General features: G+C 52.3%; 2 protein-coding genes across 2 annotated transcripts in view; one reads left to right on the top strand and one right to left on the bottom strand.

Moving 5' to 3' along the window:
• Positions 1-11,120, bottom strand: part of COL4A2 (collagen type IV alpha 2 chain) — a gene marked incomplete at both ends in the record, with an annotated part of 160,090 nt that extends 148,970 nt beyond the window's left edge. Inside the window, 5 exons of the mRNA XM_080689505.1 lie at positions 10,280-10,334; positions 10,377-10,438; positions 10,501-10,583; positions 10,725-10,945; positions 11,041-11,120. Coding sequence (XP_080545631.1) covers positions 10,280-10,334; positions 10,377-10,438; positions 10,501-10,583; positions 10,725-10,945; positions 11,041-11,120 — 501 coding nt within the window. The remainder of the gene's footprint in view (positions 1-10,279; positions 10,335-10,376; positions 10,439-10,500; positions 10,584-10,724; positions 10,946-11,040) is intronic.
• The window catches only part of COL4A1 (collagen type IV alpha 1 chain), a gene marked incomplete at both ends in the record, with an annotated part of 140,888 nt that continues 124,727 nt past the window's right edge, over positions 11,119-27,279 (top strand). Inside the window, one exon of the mRNA XM_080688873.1 lies at positions 11,119-11,202. Within this exon, the coding sequence (XP_080544999.1) occupies positions 11,119-11,202 (84 nt within the window). The remainder of the gene's footprint in view (positions 11,203-27,279) is intronic.

Raw genomic sequence — 27,279 nt, 5'->3', positions numbered from 1 at the left:
CCACCGTATCCTGCGCCCTGACATCCAGGCTCCAGAGACTGCTCTCTCCTCATGGTTATCGATTATCACGCCCCTGGAACTTGGTTAACTACGGCTTTAAGTTTTTTAGCTTTGAGGATGAAGACTCGTATTTAGTAAAAGCCAAAAGCCAACACAACGGCAACAACATCCCAACCTAAACCCGCGTAGCCTTCAGCGGTATCTGTCCCGCACCGCCAGGCTCCTTCCCGTCACCGGACTCAGATCCAGGCTCCAGCTCCTGCTAGTGGGTCACACCTGTCTACCTGTCCACACCACGCCGGACATCCTTACCCGCCTCCTCGGTCACACTCAAGTAGTGAGAACTAGTCTGCTCTGTAAAAACATGAGAAATGAAAAGAGCTAGCAGAGTTGCCCCACGGCAGCGCTGGGAGGGGCCGAGGCAGGTCTCACACCCCAGGTCCAACTGGCCTGATCCCCGTGGACCCCTGGCCAGGTCTGGCGCTGGCAGGGACCGAGCGATGTTGGCTATGCGCACACTCACACGCGGCCAACACAGAACAGAAGGCGGCCGGCTTGGCTCCCTGTAAGCAGCCTCTGCGGTGGCGCTCGAGTCCCGGGCAATCACAGATGGCACGTTAACGTTACACATTTGACCCAACTGCTGGATACTGTACACACTCAACACACTCAGAATGCACGGCTTTCTCCTGTCCTCACTCTGCCCAGACAGGAGTCCATGGGAGGAATGGCGTGCGTAGCTCGTGAGCAGACACTAGGTCTAGTAGGATCCGATGTGCGCATTTTGTGAATAAATCCCACATCACTTTAACTAAATAGTAAACCAAATCAATACAATCTTGTGACGCAGCACGTGTGACACAGTGGTTGGTACGGGGTGCTCAGAGGGAAAGTGGCCGCTCTCGGCTCCTGGACTCACACCCGCCCTTCATCTCTGCATGGGCCACGCCCTGTCTACCTGTCCACACGTGGCCAGCGTCAGCGGAGACATCAGCCCTTGGACAATGACAGCAGATGTCGGAGGAAGGGAGCTGGCGCGGGCCCAGGAGAGAAGGGTCAGCGCCATCCCACTGTCCACTGAGACGACTTCAGGAAGTCTCACTCCCCACGGGGGTCAGAAGCTTCTTCTCTAAATCGAGGCCGAGAGAACTTTCCGGCAGCCTCCCCCTCCGCGCGCACATCTCTCTTCCCGTTGCACGGCTGGGTGGATCTGCCTCTGGCCTGATTCCACACTGGCCTGGAGAGCAGGGCTGGGCGTTGTGTCCACAGGACTCTGCCCATCCACGGAGTCCTCGGCCGGCCTCCGGCCTCTCCTTCTCAGAGGTGATGAGGCTGTTAGGTCACCCTCACACCTGGCTCAGCCTCTAGAAAGAGGGACTCGACAAGACCCTGAGGTGTCTGCTGCTGCCTCCCGAGCCTCTGCAGCCCAAGCTGGAAAAGAGGTGGAACACCCACGGCCCACGCATGTGTGTGCACATGCGTGTGTGCACAGGCGTGTGTGCTCTTTCTCACCTCATTTGCTTACCTCTATCTTTATGTGTTCCATGTAGACTGATGGTATAGATGCATGTATTTGACACATCATGTACATGTTTATATACACATATTTTGCATCCTTTAGCTGTGTACACATAGTCAGGACCCGTCGCAGCGCTGGGTCCACGGTGGGTGACGCCCCGTCCCGACGCAGCGCCATCAAGTGTGCTCATAGCTCCAGCTTGTGTGAGCCCGCTCTAGGAAGCCACCTACAGGCGTGCGTCTGCATGACCTCGCACCCCCTCCAGGGCAGGGGTCTGCCCCGCCCACTGGTAAGGAGCAGAGTGTGGCCACTCAAGGGGTCCTGGGTCTCACCCCAGCTTGGCTCCGTGGACCCCGTCTACCGCCCTGCCTCTGGGCTCCTCCATGTCTGTGGCTGGCTCAGGCCTGAGCGCATAGCTCTGCAAGGCTGCCGAGCTTCCGTCATGGGACACTCAGCAGCTCAGGCTTCTGGGTGCAGGCAGCCCTGATCCCCAGGGACTCTCCCAGGGGCCTGAGCCCACTGGAGAAGTGGCCCCGGCCCACAGGCTGGCCCTGGCGCCGACCCGTTTCTTGTGTCGCTTTTCCGGGTCCATCTGAATTGTGCGCACGCCTTGCTAACGCAACTCTCTGCTCTAAGGGACCCCCGAGAGCCTTGGGCACTGTGGGGCTTGGCTCCGCTCCCTCTGATCTCTCCCCTGTCCTCACAGGGCTTTGCTCCTCGGCAGGTAACAGGGATCCAGGGCACTCCACACACAGGAAAACACTCCGCTCTGTCATTTCTGCCAGGCACCAGAGAATTAGTCCACGGAATTACAAAAACACAGATTCTTCTGTAATTCCCAGGTGAGGTCACTGATCCAGGCCAAAGCAGCCAAATAGAAATTTTATGGGTGGGGTTGAAACAACCCCTAGGAAAAAATGCAAATCCTTTACAGGCAGGCTCCCACTCCCTTATCACCCATGAGGGGCCTGACCCAGCACTTACTTTGGAAAAAAAGAAAAAAAAAACCAGCAAAAAACAGCAAGGAAAAAAAGATATTTTATCTAGTCTTTTATTAATTTTCTAGGACCATATACCTTGTCCAAAGGTATATGTTTGAATTCTTCCCACTAACTACGTTGTGTGTGTGTGTGTGTGTGTGTGTGTGTGTGTGTGTGTGTTACTGGGGATTAAACCCAGGGGCATTCTACCTCTGAGCTATACCCTCACTCCCTTTTAAATTTTTTTATTTGTTTGTTTTTGAATCAGGCTCTTGGCAAGTTGCTGAGGCTGGTCTTGACCTGCAAACTTCCTATCTCAGCCCTCTGAAGTGCAGGCATCACAGGCATGCAGCACCATGCCTGGCACTTCAGTCATTCATATACCATTGCTGTCCTGGGGGCCCACTGGGTTTCAGGCTTTGGATACCCAGGTACCAGTGATCAGGACCAGGAAGTGTGGAGTGTCCTGTATTCCAGATCATGGTGATTAAATGGCAGTTAAAGAAAAAGTGCAAGCCAGGCGCACTTTTTGTGATCCCCACACTTGGAAGGCGGAGACAGGAGGATAGCACGGGTTCGAAGCCAGCCTCGCTGGCTTAAGAGACCCTGTTTCCAAATAAAAAGTAAAAAATAGGTCTGGGAGTGTAGCCCAGAGGTAGAAGGGTTTCCAGGAACCCCAGCAACACCAAAATAAAATAAAATAAATAAATAAATAAATAAATGAAAGAAAAAGTGCATTATGGGTGAGGACCAATGTTTAATGTCTACAGGGGCAAATAATTATAAATTTGACTCCCTGAATTTATTTTCTTTTCTGTTTTTCTTTTCCTTTTTGTGGTACTGGAAATTGAACCCAGAGGCATTCTACCTCTAAACTATACTCTCAGCCCAATTTTATTTTCTATTTTTAAACTGGGTCTCACTAAGTTGTGGAGGGCCTTGCTAAGTTGCTGAGGCTGGCTGTGAACCTGCTATCCTCCTGCCTCAGCCTCCCAAGTACTGGGATTACAGGCATGTGTCACCAAGCCCAGTTCCCTTATCTCTATTTCTTCCTTCCTTCCTTCCTTTCTTCCTTCCTCCCTTCTCTCTCTCTCTCTCTCTCTCTCTCTCTCTCTCTCTCTCTCTCTCTCATGTGTATGCTGCTACACCCCCAGCTCCATCTTATTTTTATTTTTATTTTGTAACAGGGTCTCACTATTTGCTGAGGCTGTCCCTAAACCTGCCATCCTCCTATCTCAGCCTCCCAAGTACTGGGATTACAGGCATGCACCACCACACCTGGCTAAATCTCCCCAATTTCTAATAATCAGTATAAATCCTATCGTGTGGATTTGTACTTCCATTAGACTTTTTGATGGGTCTGAGTCCAGCTGAGCCCAAGCGGATGCTTTGAGAGGAAGGGGACAGGATGTCCTTGGTCCCGCAGAGGCCGAGGCCAAGGTGCTGTGGAGGGAGGGCATAGCACAGGTCTGGCAGGGCAGTGCAGAGGTTGCTCCATCCCTGCCCTTCCTTTCTGGTTATCAGTGGCGGGCGGTGCCAGGCAAATGTAGCAGGCCACGTCCACTGGCCACAGGCCATCCTCCCTGTTCTGGGCTCCTTTCTGTCCATCCCTGCCTGCAGCAGAGGCTGTGGTCATGAGACAGCAGCCTCTAAACCCCAGCATGGTGGTGCCTGTGCCTCGTGGGGCTCAGGATGCAGGGTGCCTGGTGAGGCCACAGCTTCCCCAGCACCCATTATGCTACTGCACGCGAGGAGGGGACGGCCCTGCTCTCCACCCAGGAGGACACTGCCTGACACGTGAGCGAGGGCCGTGGGGTGAGCAGTGACGCGCTCCGCACTGAGGTCTCACGTCTGACTCGGCTGCGCAAGCCACCATTCCCTGCAAACTCGGGCCCAGCGGCCCAGCCACGCTCCCGCTGAGCTCTGAGGAATAAAGGACTATTTCACCTACTCCATTCTCACAACCAGCGCGGAATACTTCTGTGACCTAGATGAGTGGGGGTCTCCCCAGGAGCCAAGCCGGCCATCAGTTAAGCGGAGACAAGACTGGGTGCCTTCCAGTCCTCTATCTTTGCTATCTTGTCTTTCTGGTGACCAAACTCATCTTGCAGCTAGCTAGGGACAGCTATCAGTCAACTCATTAGCACACAGAAGGCCGCCTATCACTGGAGATTCCAAGGACTGAGGAAAGAGGGCAAACAGTTCACGCAACTCCCCGCAGCACCCCTGTGGCACTGGCACTGAGGCCACCTGGGGCCTCAGGGACTTGTGGTGCACTCTGAGGGTGCTCTTCCCGGGGCACTGCCCAGCCCAAGGGCACAGGGCCAGCTCTGCCACATTTCCCAGTAAGCAGAGTCACTTCTGTTTATTTGGGAGAAGAACGGGGACATCTTTCTGTTGTTGGCACATCTGTTGATCACTAACGGGAGACTGGCTGCCCCGACCCTCTCTGGGCCTTTCCCCCCGCCTGATGCATGCCAAATGTGGCCACTGACAACTTCTAAGAAACATTAAAAAAATTCTTATTTTGAGATAATTGACAAGGGAGAAGAGTCGCAAAGATGGTGGGGGTTCCCATGTCCTCCTCACCCCAGCAATACGGGTGTCACGAGCTTGCATAAGTTTGTTTTTCAAAACAAAGAAATTAATATGAACACATTAAAGTGCAGTCTCAGACTTTTGCCGTTCTTTCTACTAATGTGGCTTTTCTGTCCCAGGACTCACTCCAGGAGGCCACATTGCGCTCAGAGGACCGCTTGTTACAAAAGAGCTTGCTGCTTCAAAACCATCCCCATTAGTTGGGCATGATGGTGCATACGTGTAATCCCAGTACTTGGGAGGCTGAGACAGGAGGATACTGGGTTTGTGGCCAGCCTCAGCCACTTAGTGAGATCTCTGCAACTTAATGAAACCCTGTTTCAAAATAAGGAATTAAAAAAATAGAGCTGGGGGGTGTAACTCAGAGGTAGAATGCCTCTGGGTTCAATCCCCATTACCTCAAAAAATAAAATAATAAAATATAATATAAAATATAGGGCTGGGAGTATAGCTCAGAGGCAAAAGGCGGCTGGGTTCAATCCCCAGCACCACACACACACACACACACACACACACACACACACACACCAACAAATATCCCCATCAATGTAACAGAACACATCTTAGCAGAGGAGGTTGGGACCCAGGATCTGTCGGGGGTGCAGAGGGGGGAGATGTGAGCCCCCCGGGACACCAGCCCCACAGGTGTGCCAGACCAGAGCCCCAGGGGCTGAGAGTCCAGGGAGCAGTTGGAGTCCAGTGGGGAAGCCCTCGATACTGGTACTTCTACATCGGCGGGGCAGTGGAGAAACCCGTGGAGTGCCCCCAAGAGTAGAGACAGCAACTTTTTCTATCATAAATGCAAAATGAAAATGGAGAAGTCAATGGAACCAAGAGGTGCTGGTTCCAGGATACTGACACCCACTAGAGGGGCGGCCACCGATGGGGCAGGTAGCTAGCCCACATCCCCCACCATCTCTCACTTCAATGCATCAAGTACTGTGTGACCACTGGACCAGGAGACAGACAGCCTCCTGCGCCACACGGGCAAGTCCAGATGCTCACCGGGCAAGAGCCCTCATTCCAGCAGGGACCTGGGATCCAGGCCACTGGCTCTCAGGACCTCTGCGCAGCAGGACCCGTGGAGGGGTGGGCAGGGGCTGCGTGCACTGGAGAGTGCCTGTGGGTGCCTCGCGCTCCTTACGCACTGCAGCCTCCCTCCCAGCTCTTCACGTGCCCGAGGTCAGGCAGCCGCAGAAGCCAGGCTGGGCAGGCACTGTGCAGCCAACTCCATCGGCGGGAATGCTCGGCTCACCCCAGCCAGTGCGCACTTTCCCAGCTCCTCCAGCAGGGAGGATGCAGCAGGCCCGGGACCGTCTCCGCGTCTCCCCTGAAGCCCTCTAATCAACAGCAGACGCACTGTGCAGATGCAGACTTCTAGCACAGACCTTAAACCACAGCATCGAGCTTCCTTGAAAAGCTGAGTCGCATCCCACTCTTCTCCCCTCGAATTCTTTCTGCTCTTTAAACCAGTCCTCATTTTCTTTCCTTCTTTTCAGAGACACAATTAGACAGCCCTTTGATTCTTATTACTCTTTGCTTTCTGTTCTAGGACTTTCTCCTTGAATCTTACATTTGCTCTCTCTCTGTCCCCCACATAGGGCCAGAGTCTGTTTCTTTGCTTTTGCTCCCCGCCACCCCCAAGCCTGGGATGCTGATGATGAATCCCGCTATTATTTTTTGTGGCCAAGTCACAGAGCCACCCAGGGAGAACACTCCCATAGCCTCCCGAGGGCTGGATGTGGTTGGTGCTCCAGGGAGAAATGGGGGACCGCAAGGCTTTCCCCTTCTCAGGGGCCCAGGCTTTAGGCCACAGGATCCCAGCTCCAGGGAGGTGGGAAGGCACGTCCCCCCGCTCTCCCACAGTGTTCCAGAAGCATCTCAGCAGCTCCTCTCTCCCACGGCCCATGACGCCGAGGCCTTGCTACTCCCTTGCTACTCTGCCCCTCTGGAGGGGAGGCAGAGGTGACAGTCTGCAGGGGAGCCCAGGGAATTTTCCAGGCCTTGGCCTGGCTTCCCGGACTCCGGTCCACATGGGTACCTCTGAGAACCTGCTGCCGCCCCCTCCCTGCCTGTCTCCCAGGCTGGGGTCATTAGGTGGCCGCCCAGCCTGCTGATATTTGATGTCAGGGAAGGCCTTTGTTCTCCGGAATTCCCTTCCTCCAGAATCACACAGGACTGGGGCTCAGATCTTCAAGGCTGCTGCCCCAGACTCTAAGATAAGCAACTGTGCTCCCTGTGCAGACAACTAGAGCTTTTAAGTCTCCAGGGAGTCAGGAACATGCAGGCCGGCATTATATAGTCAAGGGGCCCCGGGGCCCTGGAAGGCCACTTGGAATCCAGGCAGGTGCCAAGGCAGCCTGGTGCCCGCTCTTCCTAAGCTCAGAGCCTGTGCATGGAGGAACCTCCACTTAACCAGGCCCAGTGGGTCCTTCTGGCTTCTGAAAACCCGAGGCCTGTGGTAGAAGCAGCCCAGAAGCAGCCCTGGCAGTTGGGAAGGGCACTCTCTCTCCTGTGTGCACCAGTGCTTGGCTCCTTGGCTTTGAATTCCAGTATAGAAATCTCCAGAAAAGGCAGCCTGGAAGACAGTGAGCGCCCCAAGACGCACAGAAAGCACAGGGGCCACCCTGGGTTGGGTACCACCCATTCCTGCTCGCCCCTGCTCTGCGTTATGGACTCTCAGCGGTAGCAACAGATTTTCCTCCCCAGGAATCAGTGGGTGGGCTTCAAGGTCAAGAGCAAGGAGAAAGCCCGCACTGCTGGACCAAGACTAGAGGCGTTTGCTGCTGGCCCGGGGGCACTGGAAGCCCGGTGCAGTGGTGCCTGCTCCTGTTCCCTAGCCACCTACACAGAGATCTCGGCACGTTATTCATCACACGTTGGGCCTCTTTTTTCTCACCTGAGAAGTGGTGGTAATAATGGTCACCGTCCCGGGCATGCTTTCCCAGGAGGCTTTGATGTATTAAGGCACACAAACGGGAACGTCAGGGCCCTCATTAAATAATCACCTACTCTCTTCACTAGTCACCTCAGCTGCTTCTGCGCATGCTCCACCAGATACAGCGGTAGCCCTTTTTCACTGAACGGACCCACCCCTGGGAAGAGCCCAGGGATCCCCAGCAATGAGACAGGCTTCCTGGACTGATGGCAAATTGGGGAAGAGCCGAGCTGGCCACGTTAAGAAAAAACCGTAAGGAACACAGTGCAAAGTCAAGGGGTAGCTGCGAGTGACAGCTGTTAAGGCAAGTGGCAGTAAGGAGCTAGAAAGGGGAAGGTGAGTGCAGGGGGCATGTCGACTGCTTGTCTCTGGGGCAGCACATGTTTGAAGTCTGGCACAGTGACTCAGATACTCAGTTACTCTCATTTGTAGATTTGGAATCTAAAGCTCAGAGAAACTGTGGCAAAGTCACCTCTCAATGCAACCATCCTGCTCAGGGCCCCGCGCCTTTGCACGGCGTGGGAAAGCAGACTTCCAGCTAGGGAAGTGCCCGGAAGGCCCCGGTGGGGACCAGAGTGTGAGTCTCCACGCCTTTCCAGGTGGCTCTGCCCCCGGGGCCTCAGGCTGCACTGTGGGAAGCTCTGCTGGGCAATGCCTGCTTTTGGTCCTACCCAGGGATGAGGGTCAGGGAGGCTGAGCACCAGGGCCTGACAAGATGGGGGAGGTTTCCAGGTGGCAGGAGACTTGGCCTCTGAGACAAGGTAGGAATATTCACTCCTCAAAGGCAGCAAAGAGGCTCCCGGCAGGGGACAAGGCAGAGGCACCAGGTCTCTGCCTCCCAGTGATGTTAAAACTGGCTCTTAATAAGATTCCTGGGACTCACCGCTCTCAGGAACAAAGACATTGACATATTACTGGTGGTTCTGGGGCCAAGTGTGTGCCAGTGAGCACACCAGTGTGCACATGCGAACACCTGCTGGCACTTTCTACAGACCTCCTTCTCCTTGTGTGCGCATTGCATGTGGTCTGACAGTCTGAGCCAGGTCTTTTAAGTGCACGTACTGGAGAATGCACAGGGGTCACGGGGCTAGTTCAGACACGTAGGCCTGTGGACAGGAAGGAGACAGCCCCAAGCTTTAAGAACACTTGGGAGCCGGTGTGGTGGCTCAGGCCTGGCATCCCAGTACCTGGGAGGCTGAGACAGTAGGATTGCAGGTTTGAGGCCAGCCTCAGCAAGTAGTGAGAGTCTCCTCAACCTAGCAAGACTCTGTTTCAAAAAAAAAATAAATAAATAAACAGGGCTGAGGGTGTAGCTCACAGGTAAAACTCCTCTGGGTTCAATCCTCAGCATCACAAAAAAAAAAAAAAAAAAAAAGGAAAAAGAAGAAAGGAAGGAGGGAAGGAAGGACACTGGCCTGGCAAGCACTTATCTCTAAGTTCTCCACTCGCGCTGGGCCCTGATCGGCGCAGGAGGCAGCCCTTTGCCTGGAGAGCAGGTCTCCTCGCCCACTGCCTTTACAACCCTTGTTTGCTTTAATTCAGGACAGGACAGTGTGAAAAGAGAATTTTAATGCAGCCACCAACACAGTTCCCTGAGGGCCCCCCTGGGGCACCGGGTGCTGCACACACGTGGTCCATCACCCACTAAGGGTGCACCCAGCAAATGCCCTCCACCCGGTCCTCTCTTACATCGTGCCTCTAGGAAGAGACCCCGCAAGCCTGCGCCCTTTTACACAGGCAGCAAAGCTGATCCAGTGGCTGCCTCGCAGTGGCGTGGGCAGGGCTGGCTCCATGGGGCTCGCCCCACAGGTGAGGGGCTTCACTCCCACCTGCAGCCCTCCCAGGCCCAGACGGAAACTTGGGAGAAAAGGCCTTTGCTCGCCATTGTTCCCTGCCCCTGGTTAAAACGAGGAGGTGGTCTGCGCTCCTCGCCCCGCCCACTTCCCCAGGGCCTTCCATTTAAACCCCAGGGCCCTCCCACCCGTGGCCGGGCCCAGCCACCAGCTGGCCAGTTCTAGAGCACACGGCTCGCAGTGTCCCCAACACACGACGCGGGGGCACCCGCGGTCCTCCCGGGCTTCCCAAGCCAGAGCTGGCTCCGGGGAGCCCACGCCGACAGCCGGCCGCGCCTGTAATGTAAGCTCTCCAGAGAGGGCGACGCCTGCGGTCGGCGCACACGCACGCACACGCACGCACACACACACACTCGGGTGGGCTCGGGCGCGCAGTCCCGGCCTGACTTACCGCCCAGGCGCCCTGGGCCAGGAGCCCCGCGGTCACGGTCCCCAGCAGCAGCCACCTGCGGGGCAGAGGGAGAGTTGACGGGCGGCCGGCCGGGCACCCCGAGGGCTGCAGGCGGGCCGGGCACCCCGAGGGCTGCAGGCGGGCCGGGCACCCCGAGGGCTGCAGGCGGGCCGGGCACCCCGAGGGCTGCAGGCGGGCCGGGCGCGGGGCAGGGGGCTTACCGCGCGGCGGGGCCCATGGCCGCCGTCCTCCGCGTCCGCGTCCGCGTCCTCGTCCTCGCGGGCTCGGCGCCGTCCCTCCCAGCCTGGAGAGCCAGACAAAGCGGGTCAGCGGGGTGGGGGCCGCACCCCCGCTCGGCCCCCACTCCGCTGGCGCGGGCCGTGCGTCCCGGGGCGCGGGGCCTGGCCGGACCTCGGGGCGGACTCGGGGCGCCGCGCCGTCTCACCTGGGCGCTCGGGGCCGCCGCAGCCCCGGCCGGGCGGCGTGCGGGCAGCGTCCGGGGGCTCGGTGTCCGGGCGGCGTCCGGGTGGCTCAGCGTCCGGGGGGCTCGGTGGCCGGGCAGCGTGCGGGGGGCTCAGCGTGCGGGCAGCGTGCGGGGGGCTCAGCGTCCGGGCAGCGTCCGGGGGCCCGGGGCTCGGGCAGCGGCTCGCGCGGTCGCGGCCGGCGCTGTCCGGGCCGCGCGCTCCCGCCGCCTCTTACCCGCGCCGCAGGGTCCACCCCCGGAGACGCCCCGCGCCGGGAGGGGAGGGGGCAGCGCCAACAAATTGAGCGCGGCGGCCGCGCGCAGGTCTCGCTCGCGCTCGGCCGGACGCCGCCCGCCGCCCGCCGTCCCCGCCGCCATGGGGCCCCGCGCCGGCGCCTGGCTGCTGCTGCTGCCGCTCGCCCTCCTGCTGCCCGGGCCGCGCAGCCGGGCCGCCGCCAAGGTGAGTCCGCCGCCGCCTTTGTCCCGCCGGCCCGCCCGCGGCCGCCGCGGAGCCCCTTTGTTGCCGGGGGACGGAGCCAGGGACGCCCCGGGGCCCCGCGAGGAGAAGCCCGGGGCTGGGGCCGGGGCGCCCCACCTGCCCGGCGAGGGGCGGCCGGCCGGCGGGGGGACGCGCATCCCTGCCGCCAGCCCACGCACGCGCGGGAGCCGCGCCGGCTTCGCGGAGTTCCGAGACGAGGGTCCCGGCTCAGGGCGCCGGGCCTTTTTTTCTTTTTTTGCCTGGAAACAGCTGTAGGTCGCTTTCCCACGACTTCTGTGTAGCCTGAAGCGGCTGGAGGACAGAAGTGGGTTCTTCCGCGCACCCCGCTCTCAGAGCGACCATCCTCAACTCCCTGGCTCTTATTAGGATATGCTTTTTTCTTTAAATTATAACCACATTTTTATTCCAGTGTGCAACCAAAGTGAAACTCCGTCTCATTGTTCCATGCGCAGATTGTTTTCTTAGTTTTCATTTCCTCTGGGTCTGAGCTTGCTCAGAAAGGCTCTGCGGAGATGTTCGCAGGAGCCCGGCTTCCAGCTCTGGCTAGAAGCGCTCTCCCTTCTTTCCTCCGGTTCCCCTCCTGAGAAGGAGCCTTCAGCTCTTGGTGTCACAGCCACAGCCCAGAGCAACCCCAGAGGCCAGAGGTGTGGCCTCCAAACATGTTTTGTATTTTCTCCCCCTTCAGATGCTGAAAATGATTTTTTTACCATTTGCCAGATTCCTCACACTTTTTAACTGTTTCTTAATCGCGCGTTTGTGTTTTCATTTGGTGATTTCTCTCCTGGAGGAATGGTCCTCACGAGTTCCACTGTGCTGTATGTACATTTTAACCGTTCCATCCAGAGTAAACTAGCAACACGGGCAAGCACTCCACAGCTGAGAGCTGCCTTCCTTGGCGCTGAGAACGCTAATGAGTACATCAGCAATTAACTTCAGACAGTTCCTGGGGCTCTGAGCCTCTCCCGGGCCCTCCCAGCTGCCAGCTGTTTAAATACCCTTCGGTAATCATGACAAAATACTTCCAAAAGAACAGGCTTGCAAATACTTTATTTTGGTTTTGAAATACTGACCAGAAGACTTCTCCTCAGAGATTGGCAGGCCTGATAGCAGGGCGCACCAGAGAACTTTCTCGAGCGGGGAGTGTGAGCCACTGTTTGGACTGAGATTTTTCTGATGGACAATTTTAGCAAAGCTCACGGTGAGAGCTAGCTTCTCAGCCGCCCGGGACTGTAAAAGGAAGGAGCCCCTGCCTTGGGCAAACTTCTCTTCTTACCTGGAAAACCAGACTCCTTAAGGTTGAGTCTGGAATTACCTGCTTCCCTTTAATTAGTCTCTAAAGCCAGGCACATTCCTGGGCTCTTGCTTTGCTCTGCCTTCAGGGTATCACAGTGTCAAGAAATCTTGCACGTGGGTACCCTCTGATCACCAGTTGACCTAACAGGTATTATCCGTATTCTGTGTTTTCGCTGATTGAATTAGAGAGAGAAAAGTGATTGATATGCATACTGCAAGTTTACAGGAAAATTCATTTAAAAATAATATCTTGCTAATTTTAAATTCACCTTCCTTTTTGTGCCACCAATAACATTTTTACTCACCTCCTTCCAAAAGCAGCTGTTAGGTATGCCAAAACATTGAAATAACTTCTGTATCCATCCGAGCAAAGTCTAATTTTAAAACGCAGCGTGAAGATGAGCTGCTGCCCTCTTGTCAGACCTAACTCCGAAGCCCACGGTCATGGTGCGCGGACTGCCGGCCGTTCCTAGTGTCTGAAGCATGCCCCACCTCCATCCGCACGCCCAGCCACACTGGTGGGGCACGGCTTGTCTTACTTCTTTTGGTGATATGGAAGGCCGTTTGATTTTGCTTCTGACCATATCTGCTGTGATCATACCGTTTGCTGACTAGTGGATGGATTTTCCAAACCATTCGTTTGATCTCATGATGAAATTCCGCCTCCCTCTCTGCCTCTCCACACTTTTTCTCTCTCAGGCAGGCCAGAGACAAAAATGTGCCCTGAGTGTGTGACCTCCAAACACAGTTTGAATATGAGCACCTTTGTGCTTGGTCCCTTTGAATATGAGCACCTCTGTGCTCAGTCCTGCGGGCCTTCTGAGCTGAATGAACCCTCCTTCCAACTGGGTCTGTGGGATGCATCTTCAGTGATTTCTCAGGAATAGAAATGTGAACTTTCCTGTCACTGTGGTGATTCCTGCCCAGCAATCTTATCACCTCCTGACCATTAGTCACCGCTACTGGACTGACTGACCCAGAGCTCAAAGGAAGTGAGGTTAGATTCCTCTGCAAGAATGCACGATGGTCGAGTCAGGCATAGTGCTGCAAACCAGTATTTGGGAGGCCGAGATGGGAGGATCCCAGGCTCGAGGTCAGCCCTAGCAACTTAGCAAGATTCTAAGGGCTAGGTGTATAGCTTGGAGGGAGAATGTTCCTGGGTTCAATCCTCAGCATCAATCAATCAATCAATCAATAAATAAATAAAATTAAAACATAGCAGAGCATGTTTCCCCTGGAATGTGACTTAGACGAGCAGGCTGGTTTCCGGGTCATCCCCACGGCACAGGAAGATGTATTCCAGTTGCTCATGCTCTATGCCTGTGGGCTGGGACAGAGCGAGGGGAAGGCTCTGAGCCCATCTGAAGAGATATACTCGCCAGCCCAGTGCATTCGATCGGGCTCTTGGAGAAGCAGTGCTGCTACACGGTATAGTCACACAGTCTTGTCCCCAATCGTCTGTCCCTGAGGTTCATCTCTGCTTTTAGTAAGCACATGGTTGGGGAGCTCTTTGAACCCCAAGCCTCAGTCTCCCTGGCTGACCTACCCCTTCCTCACTCGAGCCCATTAGTCTTTTCTTTTTTCCGTGTGCACATCTGGAGCACCTCCTTCATGCCCTGCCCAGGTGGGCACAGGCCATCAAGGAGTGACACCTAGTCTCTGTGGCCAGGAGGGTTAGGGGCTGGTGATGACTGCTGAGAGAGAGAGGGAAGTCCAGGCTGGTCAAGGCCTCAGTTGGGGAAATGAAGGCCTAGGGAAGCATCTGGCCAGCTCCAGGGGTGCATTCAGGGAAAGTCCTGGGAGGACAGATCACCTCTGAAATATACAGAAGAAATAGGCGGTATAAACCAGACTTTCTGTTTTTGCTTGTATTATTAGGTGTATCATCTGAACAAGGTGTTAGAATTTTACCTGCCCCTCTGAAGCCTGCAGGTCTCCGCTGAATTTTGACCTTAAATTCCCTCCTTGGAGATAGCAGGTGCCGTTGTTTCCATTGCTAACGATCTGGGTGGCTGAGCTTTGGGCTCAGAGGGGCAGAGAGAAGTGGACAGGCAGGGTCCAAGAGGGCAGGGCAAGAAGGAGCTCCAGCTCCAGCTTCAGCTGTGGACCTGGGCTTGGTGTGTGCTGGGTCCCTGCTCTCCAGGGGGCAGTTGCAGGGGGTGCTGGGAAGTTAAACATGGATGACTGACTCCAGGCAGGAGTGCCTGTAGGAACTGACCCAGAAAACCTACCCTCGCTTGGGCAAGGACAGGAGGGAATTCACAAAACCCTGCATTATTCATTAACGAGGCTGTCGGCACACTTCTGCAAACCGTAAGGATGGCTGAAAGAAGGTCAGTTATTTAGTGAAGAGATGGGAAAGGCTTTGCAGATAAGCGGGCTCTAGCACAGATCCCGGCAGGCGCTGGGTGGCCTGGAGACAGGAGCGTATCACAACACTTGTTTGGATGAGCTGGGCAGTGTTTGTGAGCAGCAAACGGGGCTGCATAGCAATTGTTCCCAGCATTGGGAAAGGATTAACCTCCTGAAAGTGTGTCTCAGCAGGTTTGGTATTTGGAGCCCTTGGGATAGAGTAAGCAAAAGCAACAATAGAATGCCTAAAATAATATCACTAGAGCATTGTTCTTCCTGCTATTATTAAGCAGCTGCTAAAAAATGTCAGCCTCAGAACAATACAAAGACATGTTCTACCCTCCTTATGTATACAACGAGAAGGGACATAAACCAGAAGGGGCTTTAGTGGGGAATTTCCTTTGAGGCGCTCGCCCTGGAAGGCTTGCTTTGGGTTAATGTTTGCTAGTTGGTAAGGAGGACTGGCGCTGTCCATTGTTGGCTGCCATTGTCCCACCTTATCCCGGGACGTGGGTCCGTCCTGTTCTCTGTGCATTCCTGTGCGTCCCTGCCTCTCTCCCTAAGCTCCGGGGAGGGCCTCTGATTGCTCCTCTTTGTTCTCTAAGCGATTTCCCAGTTCCCTATCATCCCCCAGGTGACGCCACCTGCCCCTGTGAACTTGCTGGGCGATGTCTCCACGTCGTCCCAGGATGCCTCACTTGGCTGCCCTGCTTTGACCTCAGCTCAGCAAACGTGTTCAAAGTGGAGCTTGTCATCTTTTACATAGACTGTCCCCAGTTTGGTCATTGGTGCCACCTGCTGTTTCCTGATATTGAGCTCAGAGACCAGGGCTCCTCTGCAGACCTCGGGCTGGGCTCCCTGCTTTTCCAGCCTGGGCTCCCTGCTTTTCCAGCCTGGGCTCCCTGCTTTTCCAGCCTGCAGGTCTGCTCAGTCACAATACCAGTGGCTTTGACCTCCTACCACTGCTTGGAGGCAGCTTGGCCTTCTCTTTCCCTGGCTCTGACCTGCTCCAGTCTTTGCCTGAGCCAGGAGGGCCGCCACCCCTGGCTGCCCTGCCTGCCATCAACCCCGGTTCTCTCCAGCACGTCCTCCTGCAGATGTGGCCGAACGCCTCCCCACGGCTCGTTCATGGCCACCTCTTCCTGAGCTCAGGGTCTGACCTGGGCTTTGCCTACCTCCACGCTGAGACCCACTGAGCTCACCCGGCTTCTTGCTCACTGCTCCCACCAGGTGACTCTGGTACCTGCGTTCCCTGGAAGCCACACAGATTCTTCCTGGGCCATACCTGCAGCATCCCCACCTTGTTGTTGCTTTAATTTTTCTGAATCTCTTCAGGTACTTTTTAGTGTGTTCCTTTCTGGGGCCATCTCTCAAATCAGAGTTGCAGTGTAGAGTAGTAAGTTTCAGGACCTTTAAAAGTCCAGCTGAAATTCGAATTCTGGCTCTGGCTTTCGGCAGCAGTGCATCCTCCTGGGGCCTCGGCTCCCATCGCAACGTCTGTGGCGGCCTTGGAGGCGCAGTGGGGTGTGCCTGGGAAGTCAGCAAGAACTCAGGAACGCCGGCCATCTTCCTGCCACCGGTGTGCTATGGCACTGTCCTAGGTAGGCTGGTTCTGACACCTCTGCTATTTTAAGACCCTGGGGGATATATCTTCTTATTATAACACCATGTGTCTAGGAGTGGGCCCGACACTAGGAGGACATCATGAATTAACCACCTGTAGGTGGCTCTGATGCCCCCTCCCCCAGCCCCTTACGATCCCTGGAGAGCCCAGGGAAGCCATCGCCTGGATCAGGGAAATGGAGATACATTTCCATCCCTGGGGTATTATTAGAGGATGCGAGGAGAAAATGCCAAATGAAGCTATTTCCCCTGGGTTTGGAATTTGGAGCAGATATTTCACCAGACTAAACATGAGTCGGAAATATACGCAGCGCTGAACTCTTTATGTAAATAGTTTGTTCCGTGGCTTAGCAATAGTCTTTGTGGACACTTTGCTGGGTTTGGCTTTTCATCTGCACACGATAAGATCACTCTGTTATATGAGTTGTAAAACTCACTTGGTATGGGGTAAGGTACCGAGAAATGTGAAATTTCCAAGTCAGAAGTAAAAGAAATATTTTCCTGCTATGTAGGCTCTGGTATGTCTCTTGGTTGTATCCCTTCCTGATAAGAGAGAATTGCCCAACCTTCTCATCTTTTCTTCTTTGCTCAGAGTTTGCGGATGACTATTTTTTATTACTAAGTACCTATTTTGGTATATTTGGGGCATCTTAACTCTTAAACATCAGCAGGAGATGCTGGAAAAGCCAGTTGCCTGCTCCCTAGTCCACCAACTGCACCAGCGTCGGGGAAGCCACTGGTTCCTCTCCACTCAGGGAGCACGCGGATTGACACTGCCTAACTTGGAGGAATATCTGGAAATATGCTGTATTTGACACTTCATTAAAATTGCTTAAAATTTTTATTAGTTTGTGTTTTAGAAAAATAAAGATATTCCTGTATGAAAAACAAAGCCCAGTGTTTTCTGGTTGTAACTCAATGCTTCAAAAGCCAAATCCACAAACTTTTGCCTGCAGCCCCTCTCATCCTGGTGGTGATGAAGCTTGGGAGGATGCTGGCAGCTAGGCGTGTCTTCAATTCAGGAGGAAGATCGTACCTGACACTGGTCCTTTACACAGGAGGCATGGCGGAGGTGCTAGGTCAGCTTTGGTTCTGTTTTAGCATGTTACAGATAACCCAGTGGCAACTCTTTTGGTATTTTTCCTTCGCTGTTTTGTTTTACGTGTTCTTTGGTGCTAGGGATTGAACCCAGGGGTGTTCTACCTCTAAGCTACACCCACAGGACCATTCTTATTTTCTTATTTTGAAACAGGTTCTGAGTTGCTGAGGGCTGAGTTAGAACCTCCTGTTTCGGCCTCCCAGGTCTAGGGATTACAGTAATCTAGGGATTACTAGATTACAGGCCTGTGTGACCACAGTTGCCTTTTTTCTTCACTTATATTAAAGGAATGATATTAATGAATGATTTAATCGATGGAAGATTTGGGCACTGCATCTCTAACGTACTTCAAAACATAAGCACATTATTTTGGTAATATATAAATCAAAGTATTTTTAAAGTTCATAATTATCCTCTTATGTAACCAGTGACTTATTTTAGAGCATGAGAACATATAATCCAAGAATATTAGCTTTAAAATGTCATTTTTAAATATAAGCAATTACTTTTTCCAATGAGAGTTAATTTTTGAGTTGCAATTTAGAGTTTTTTTTTTTTTTTAAAGACAGCAATATTTTTTTTCATGGAACTGGGGCATTTTACCTCTGAGCTACACTCCTGGCCCTATTTTTTTTTTATTATTTATTTGGAAACAGGTTCTCACTGAGTTGCAAAGGGCCTCACTAAGTAGCTGAGGCTGTCTGCAAGGTGTGATCCTCTTGTCTTAGCCTCCCAAAGGCTGAGCAACATTTAACAGTTTCACAGTGATCACTGAGCTGAGAGCCACACATGAGCCAGGACCTGCTCTAAGACTTAACTTAAGGTGACATTATTATCATGATATGCAAGGTTTTATCAGGTAATAAGACCACAGAAGTTATAGTTTGGTCCATTTTTGTAAGTTCTTTTTTTTAGTGGTACTGGGGTTCCTGGAAGCCCTTCTACCTCCAGGTTACACTCCCAGACCTATTTTATACTTTTTTTTTTTTTTTTTTTTTGGGAAACAGGGTCTCTTAAGCCAGTGCGGCTGACTTCGAACCTATGTGATCCTCCTGTCTCTGCCTCCCAAGCGCAGGGATTACAAGCGTGCGCCACCACGCCCAGCTCATTTTTGTAAGTTCTATTTGGAAAATCCTCTATTTAACTTGGGATCACAAATAGAGGTCATTGTGCTTCTCCAAGGAGAGGGTTCAACTTAATTCCAAGGACCTAAGATTAGCCAAACAAAATAAGCCTGTTTCCCCAAGAAGTGGGGATTAGAGGCCCAGATGCTTGCTTGCATTTTTGGAAAGACCATGGCAGCCTGTGAGGCACACCTGGGGAGGGAGGAGAAGGGCCCAGGGCGTGCTTGCCCTCTGCCCTCTGCACTCTGCCCTCTTGCACCTGAGCACACCACACCTGGCCTCCTCCTGTGTAAAATGCAGCAGTCCTGGCCACCAGAAACAAATGATTGTTTGCAAAGCATTTAGCCAGTGCTGGGTGCACACTATTCTGTTTATTAAATAAAAAGCAAGTTTGGAGGAGGAAAAGGCCAAGTGATGATATTATCGAAGCCCTTGGGCCGGAGAAGACCCCTGGAGGAGCCCCGCCCACTCTACATTAGTGGCCCCAGGGCTTGACCCACACCTGAGCTTCTGGGTGAAAGGCAAAGCTCTGCCTGAGAACCCGCATTTCTAGCAGGGCGTGTTGGAGCTGCTCATCTGGAGAACATAGATCCCATTCTTTCTGTCCACTTTATCTCCGCAGTGACTCAGTGGGCGTCAGGGCGCCGGCAGGCAGCCCGGTGTATGCAGGCCACCATCCGGGACCTTAGCATGCCTCAAAACAAAGCTAAAACGTTGCATGAAAATGGCTCTCCAGCTCATACTTTCATCTGCCTTACTGGTTTCTATCAGTGCCAACAATTCCAGTTCCAGCGAGATGGGGCACTTGGAAAGGTTGGAGGAGAGAAGGAAGTCCCAGAGCCCACATGTCTATCAAGAACTGGACCCAGGTGGCTTGGGAATGTGGTTTCTCATGTTTGATTGGCCATAAATGCCACCTCTGCCGCCCTAGTGGCCAAGCCCTCTGGCCCACACACCATAGCCTGTGTGCAGGGGCAGCCATGGGCAGGGCCAGCCCTGGGCAGGGGCAGCTGGTCTTGTGCCTCTCAGTGTCCACAGACCCACCCTCGGCCACCTTCCGGTCTGGGCCATTGGGCTCCCTGAGGAGGAATTCCTGTTTTGTATCTTACTACGACCAAATCCATTTCCTGGCGATTAAAGACCATTTGGGGTTAGTGGTTTAAAATAACTCTAAATTTTGGTCAGGAAATGGCCTATAAAATTAAGATAAAGTTGCCAAAGCAGGAAAATAGGTCAGAGATGGGGGAAAATGCCGTCCATAGCTTGGTTAGTTTAGTCTCTGGATCAGATTTATTTTGGGTAAATATACAAACTGGGTCCAGAATCAATAATATTCACTGATAAATGAGGCATGGCAGATTCATGGGCTATTTTCTTGATTTATTCCTCATTCAGAGCTTATCTTTAACAAACATATTTGCATGTAAACATCATGCTACCAACAGATGCTTTTTATCAAGTGTTTTAAAGCAAGTCTGACCAAATAGCCCTTGGGTGCCTTGATCATAATTAGATTTTGCTTTTTCAAATACTTGAAAACAGTGCAATTATATTTCTTTATTCTGAAATTGAAGCTTTTAAAACTTTTGAAAACATTCTTTTAAAACTAATAAATTGTTGTTGACTTTAGATATTTTCTTTCATGACGGTTGTCATCTGTTAATATGTTATGTGATATGAGTTTTTTTCTCTTGACTAGGTCATTATGACATAACTTTAAGCATTATTTTAGGCCAGCAGCCAAAATTTTTAAGTAGCTTCCCTACTTTTACATCAGGGAAAATAAAGCAAATAAGGTTAAGAATCCACAAAAACACAAGTACAAATTAGCAATTTGTACCCTCGGTATCTGGCATTTAAAATCTGCTCAGTCTGTGTGTGGAGCTCTCTGGGCTGGAAAACATGCCCGTGATTGAGTGGTTTTTATACTTTGAATGCTGATAGGTGCCCAAGTCACATTTGGGTGATTTCAATAATGGTATGATAAATGTTATATTTTATTGAAAAATTTGCACTTGAGTTGTTCTTTTTTGACCCAAAACATTTTTTCAGTTAGGTTTTGGAGTCTAAAAAGAATGACATACAATTGCAAAATCTGGAGCCAGAGGAGATGAGCCTAATTCCCGACTTGGGCACCGGGCAGCCTTCCTCACCTGTCTGTCCCTCATTTTGCTCTTCTGTAAATTGGGAGGATAGGAATTCCTATACAGAATTGCTGTAAAGAGAGCCCTGTGATAATACACGCAAAGTGCTTAAGCAGCAAGCAGCAAGCACTGCAGTCTCAGACCTAAGTCTAAGCCCACTGCGGTCTCGGTGCGCTGGTTCTTATCATAACTTCACTAGTATGGTGTTGATTTTCCTAAGTACACTGAGTCAGAAACACTGAAAAACTATCTTTTCAGGTTTTTTTTTTTTTTTTTTTACCCACAGCTCCTTCATCCTCTCAAACCAATTAAGCATCTTGTGTAACTGATGTAATACTGGGATGATAAACATTTAATCACATATGATTAAATGCTTTTTTAATGGCATAATGTTTGAGTTCTGCCCTTAAAGTAGTCCAAGATGGAAACCAGGTGTTGATTCATGGTGAAGATACACCGAATGAAAGCAAGGGGGGTGAAGGTCTTAGGGTGGGGGTGGGTGCTCTTCTGCGCCCTCCATGGCTCCAGGTTCCGATGGAAGGAATGCCTTCTCTGGACATCTTCCTGGGAGTGACGTATGGACAGATCCTGGTTTGGGAGGACATCGCGTGACATGAGAGACCTGGGAGGCCTTCCTCCCTTACCTGGTGGAGTGGGAGGGGCTGGGGCGGAAGGCTGGTCCTAGGCCCTGGCGATCTTGGCGTGAGTGCAGACCAGCATGGGCCGAGCGTGGATGGCGGTGCTCTCCGTAGGAACCCCCAAGTGTCCCATGAGAGTCCGGCCTAACAGCGGAGGGCCTGCGACCAGGCTGCTGTGCTCCACATTGTCCGTCAGGCACCAAGGGGGCTTCTAGCTCTGTAAGTATTTGCTCCTGGACCCGCTTAGAATCCAGCTTGGGTGGAGGTCAGAAAGCCGCTTGGTAGGGAAGTGCTGGAGGGACACCGTGGCATGCTGAAGGATGGAGGGCGCTCACCGTCACAAAGCTCCGATGTGGGGTGGTCCCTTGTACTCCATCACCAGCTCCGCAAGAGTCTGCCGTGTCCTAGGGAACCGAGTCCGGTTTATGCACTATCCCGCTGAAGTATCATTGGCAGGACATTATGGCCTTTGCATATGAAGTGCATTCCACGAACATACCTGTGATTAAAACCCTGGGATATGAGATTTTCTTATATGTGAGCATACACAAGCATTGTATATTTGTACCATGGTCTGTATTTAATTTTTTGTGATACTGGGGATGGAACCTAGGGGCCTTCTACCTCTGAGATACACCACCAGATCTTTTTTATATTTTATCTGGAAACAGGGTCTCACTAAGTTGCTGAGAGCCTCACTAAGCTGTTGAGGCTGGCTTCGAACCTGTGTGATCCTCATGTCTCAGCCTCCCAAGTATTGGGATTACAAGGATGCGCCATCATGTCCGGCTGTGTATTTTATATATGTAATAAATGATATTCTCAGATGCATACAAGAGTGCTCATCGTACATCCCTGTGTGCCACGTACTCTTCCAGACTTGGGAGTAAACAGGCAGAAATAGCTGCTCTTGACAGTTACATACGGGATGAACACAAACCAACAATTTCTGCCCTTTTTTCCGGTTCAACTAGAAGTTATAAGGTATTTCTCTTTACTGATTTGGTGGCTCAGACTCAGGAACTCAACTTTACTATAAGAGCTAGAAATGTGAGAAGCAAAGCAAAGCCCTTTCTAGGGAGTGGATCTAACTCTGTCTCTGCAGTACACTCATGAAACCAGCGGACATTCAGAGGCATTCCACTTTGTTGAAGTTTTGAAATATCTCTAGGGTAGGAGATGGGTGAGCTTGGTTCCCCACTCTGCCTGGAAATTAAGCAAAGCTAGCCACAGGGGAACACCAGCCGTCAGATGTGGAAAGACCAGGTTTAAAGATGGGAGCCAGGCTTCAAACAGCAGGGTGCTTTGATGATGACGGTCCATGTCACAACAGGAATGACCCAAGAATGTTGTCCTTTGCCTTAAAATGGCATCGCTCTATGACCAAGCCATGGGGCTGAGAGCTCGCAGTGAAGGGGGAGGCGCCGTCGCTTCAGCAGGGCCATGTGCTAAGGGCCTCCAGCTGCAAAGGACACAGCTGTCTCTTGCTGGGTGAACGCAAACCCTGGGCAGCGTAGGACAGCACCAGAGATGGCCAGGCCAGTTTCCTGGCTCAGCACCAATGGCAACTGGAGGTGCTGTGGTCACAGTTGGCACGCAAGCCCTTTTCTGTGAGTTATGCTACTTGGCAAAATTGGAGTCTTGTGCCAAGGACCAAGGTTTCCCAGGATTCTTGGGCAAAAGAAACCTAATTTGTGAGTTAGGGAATAAATGAATCAGAAACAAGACGCCTGTTGGCATGAAAATGGTTAGTGGTTTAAACGAGAAAGTGTAGGTCAAAGTTCTTGGCAAATGTGTTTGCAAATTGTCCCGGACAATGGGCAGTACTTGCCGTATTAATGATTCTGCAAACTAATAAGGGGAAATGATACAATGTAAAAATCTCTTGATTATGTTAGAGAGCCTTTATGATTAGTAATGAACCTTCATTTGAATTTTTTTTTATTTTTGGCAGTTCTGGGGGTGGAACCCAGGGCATTCTACCTTTGAATTATACCCCCAGCCCTAATTTTTATTTTTTATTTTGAAGCAGGGTCTCACTAAGTTGCAAAGGGCCTCACTAAATAGATGAGGTTGTCCGTGAACCATGATACTCCTGTCTCGGCCTCCCAAATGCTGGGTTTACAAGTGTGCACCACCATGCCCAACTTTAAAATCTTAATTAACAATTCTCTTCTTAAATAAAGTGTCAGAGAGTGAGGAAAGCTGGGTGTGGTGGCCCATGATGGTAATCCCAGTATTTTAGAGGCTGAGATAGGAGGATCATAGGTTTAAGAACCATCTCAGAAACTTAGTAAGGCCCTCAGCAACTTAGTGAGAACCTATTCCCAAATGGAGAGGAGAGGAGAGAAGAGGAGGTAAGGTCACCTGGTGTTTTTAGTGTGCAAACATCACCTCCAGAAATTCAGTCCTGAGCCTGGATTGCTGCATCTGAGCCATATCTACTATGTCAGAGCAGAGTTTCCTGGACCTCGAGTCAGAATGATAGAGGATTACCAATAGCTACAGCAACCACCAGTCTGCTGAAGTGCCTTACTCTGTCCTGCCCAGTGTGCCAGTGTGTACCTGTGCGACTGAGTGTGGTATCAACTCAAAAGCTGTACTTGGAAAAGAATTAGGTGGAGTTTCTCTCTGTCTCTCTCTCTCTCTTTTCCAACAGCCAGTTTTCTCCCCACTGTCCCAGACCCCTTTGTGTAGAAGGCAGGAGGTCTTTTTTTTTTTGTGGTACTGGGGATGGAACTCAGGGGCTTTCTACCTCCAGGCTACACTTCCAGACCTATTTTATATTTTATTTGGAAACAGGGTCTCACTAAGTTGCTGAGAGCCTCACTAAGTAGCTGAGGCTGGCTTTGCACCTGTGCGATCCTCCTGTCTCAGCCTCCAAACTACTGGGATTACAAGCATGTGCCATCATGCCTGGCTGGCAGGAGGCCTTTAGCCATTCATGTCCATGACCCAGCCTTGCTGCAGGACGCTACCTGGTACATGCCGTGTTCCTCCTAGTCCTCTTACCTGGAGGTGGCTATCCTGCTGACCGTGGTCCCTCCCACCCACCTGCCGGCAGTCATCCCCTGAGTGCCTGCCTCCCTCCACACCTGGGGCCACACAGGTATGTGTCTGCTAAGCCCAGGCAGGGGAGGGGGCGCCACCCGGGGTCCCCTGGAGAGCAGGAGATGGAGCTAGCCAAGTTTTAGGCCAGGTCTTCCTGACATTTGTTTGGTCTCTGCCTCTCTGGTTAAACTAAATTAGGGACAAAAGGCAGTTTGTAATACCCATCTCCAAACTTAAGTGATATACAGTAAGTTAAGTCAAGAAATCTGAGTCTAGCCTGGACCAGGGCACAGCACATCTTACGGGGCGGTGCCTGGGTGTTTCATATTCTTGAGATGGAGGTGCCACCGACAATTGGTCTGGAGGGATTTGACAGCAGATTCGATGGTAATGATCTCTTGAAATAGATTTGCCAGGGCAGAAGCACCTAGCTTTGGCAGGGAGTGGGAACAGAGCTGAATTTGACACTACCTTGGAAGTGTTGGTTCTCAGAGGCAGGATGCCAGCGTTGCTGGAGGTGCTGTGCAAGTCAGCTGGTCAAGGAAGTTTTGGCATGTGTTAATCACATTGTCTCTAGGAGATATCTGGCACTTGTCTCCTTTCCCAGAACCTGCGATGTCCTTGGCACATGCGCCAGCCCTGTCTTCTCAGCTTCATTTCAGTTTCTTTCTCTGTGCCCTCAGAGTCTAGCACAGGACGGGGCATCACTGCGTAGAACAGGGCGGCCGAGGAAGTCATGCCAGAACGTTGAAATTTGGGGATGAATGTCAAATCCATTCCCCTGAAGTTGGCAGAATCTTGTCATTATTGTAAGAGCCTAGTTCAAAGCTCCCCAAGGGAGAGAAAAGAGAGAAAGAATGCAAAGAGAAACCATGAGATCCCAGGAGAGATGCTTCCAAGAAACATGGGGTGGGGGGATTATGTGCCGACCCCGCAGCAGGCTGAGTTACGGCACCAGAGGTCACAGGGGCGTCCGCACGCTGATTGAAGTCCACGGAGCCCGCGCACCTGCTGGACAGGGGCTGCGGAGGAGAGGCAGGCAGAGTGTCACCTCTGCTGCAGTCAGCCACAAAGGCAGGAAGGGGGCTGCTGGGAGGGGCTGGCCTCCCCGTGAGGTTAACCTGTGACCTTCGTGCCTGCCCTGCACTCCTGGGATGTCCTGATGAGGACGGGAAGTTACCGGGGCAGCCCACCTTCGGGAGACTTCATGGTTGAAGTTCTCTACCCGTTTCCCCCGAGCCTCAGCGGAAGAGAGCAAGCCCTTGGTGCTGGGAGATGTTGAAGGAATGAAAAGATAACATCAAAGGTGTAGAAGAATTTGGCTTAAAATGTGGAGGTTTCCGTGAGGTCTTCCTGGCTAGCGTGGGGGCCTTGGGTAGAGGCCTGGTATAAACTCAGGAGGAGGTAGCCCTCAGGTTCCTGGACAGGTGAGCCAGAGGTTGGCCCTTGTCCAGAGGTGAAGGCCAGCAGGGTGTTTCTGCCTGAGTGCATATGCTCCAGGTGAAGGCTACCTCCTCCTGCCTCCCTCCTCCCTCCTCCCTCCTCCCTCCAGCTTGTTCAGAGGCATGGAGGCCCGCTCCTGGGGCAGCTCCATTACCCTCAGCTTCTGCCCTTGCTGCTGACCCCCTGCCATTGTGTACTGACCACCCAGCCAAGAAGGCTCTCAACATGGCCAGGGTCACTAGTAGAATGAACTTGAAGATGGTGCCCCAAACTGAACCATAACCAACCAACCCACACACACACCAGAGAAGCCAGTGATGGGTGGAGCTTCTGGTCTAGTGGAAAATGGCAGGGAGATGGCCACAGCTCCAGGAGAGGCCGCCGGGCCGTGGCACTGCGCGGGGCGGCTTCCCCAGGCAGCCTCGGGTCTGGAGCCAGGGCGCGGAGGGCTGTGGGAACAGGACTCCGGGTAGGTTGCCTTTTAAGGGAAACTGGAGTGTAACACAGACGTGTTGTTGGTTGTTAGATGAGCTGATTGGGGTAAATCATAAAACCAATGATGCCTTGGACATAAACTTTAAACAGTGCAATGACATTTTGACGATGGAGAGCAAGCCACGCAGACTGTCCCCTCTGGGAAGCCTGGAAATTTAAATTCCCAGAGCTGCTCCATTGGACATCCTGAGCTCCTGCGCGCATGTGGGGCCAGAGCATCCACACATATCACAAGACTGAAAAGAAAAAAGAAGTTCAAGAAGCCATTAGCCAGGCTTTAAACAGAGAGAAGAAAAGAACAGAAACAAACAAACCTGTATATCAGTACATGAGAATTACTGACTGAAATAGGACTCTTCTGTTCAGAAAACACCAAATCGCCTTCAGAAGGAGCCAGATTGTTGCACGTGTTTGTGTTCAGCTGGCATTCCTGTTTTTTTTTTTTTTTTTTTTGTGTGTGTGTGTGTGTGTGTGTGTGTGGTACTAGGGATAGAAATGGGTGTTTTACCTCTGAGCTATGCCCCCTATTTTATATTTTGAGACGGGGTCTTGCTGAGTTGTAAAGGGCCTCACTAAGTAGCTGAGGCTGTCTGCCACGAACCTCGTCCACTGTGAATCGCGATCCTCCTGTTTCAGCCTCCCAAATGCTGGGATTACAAGTGTGTACCACCACGCCCAGCTGATGTTTCTGTTTTTGAGATGGAACTTCTTTGATTACTCCTGAGCTTTAGAACAGCCTGCTGGTCTTCTTGGAGGATGGGGAGCCTGAGAAGGCT

Source organism: Muscardinus avellanarius (genome assembly GCF_963383645.1).
Source record: "Muscardinus avellanarius genome assembly, chromosome: 2".
NCBI classification, from domain to species: Eukaryota; Metazoa; Chordata; class Mammalia; order Rodentia; family Gliridae; genus Muscardinus; species Muscardinus avellanarius.
Note: the sequence above shows the minus strand (reverse complement) of the source record. Positions and strands in the feature narration are given on the sequence as shown.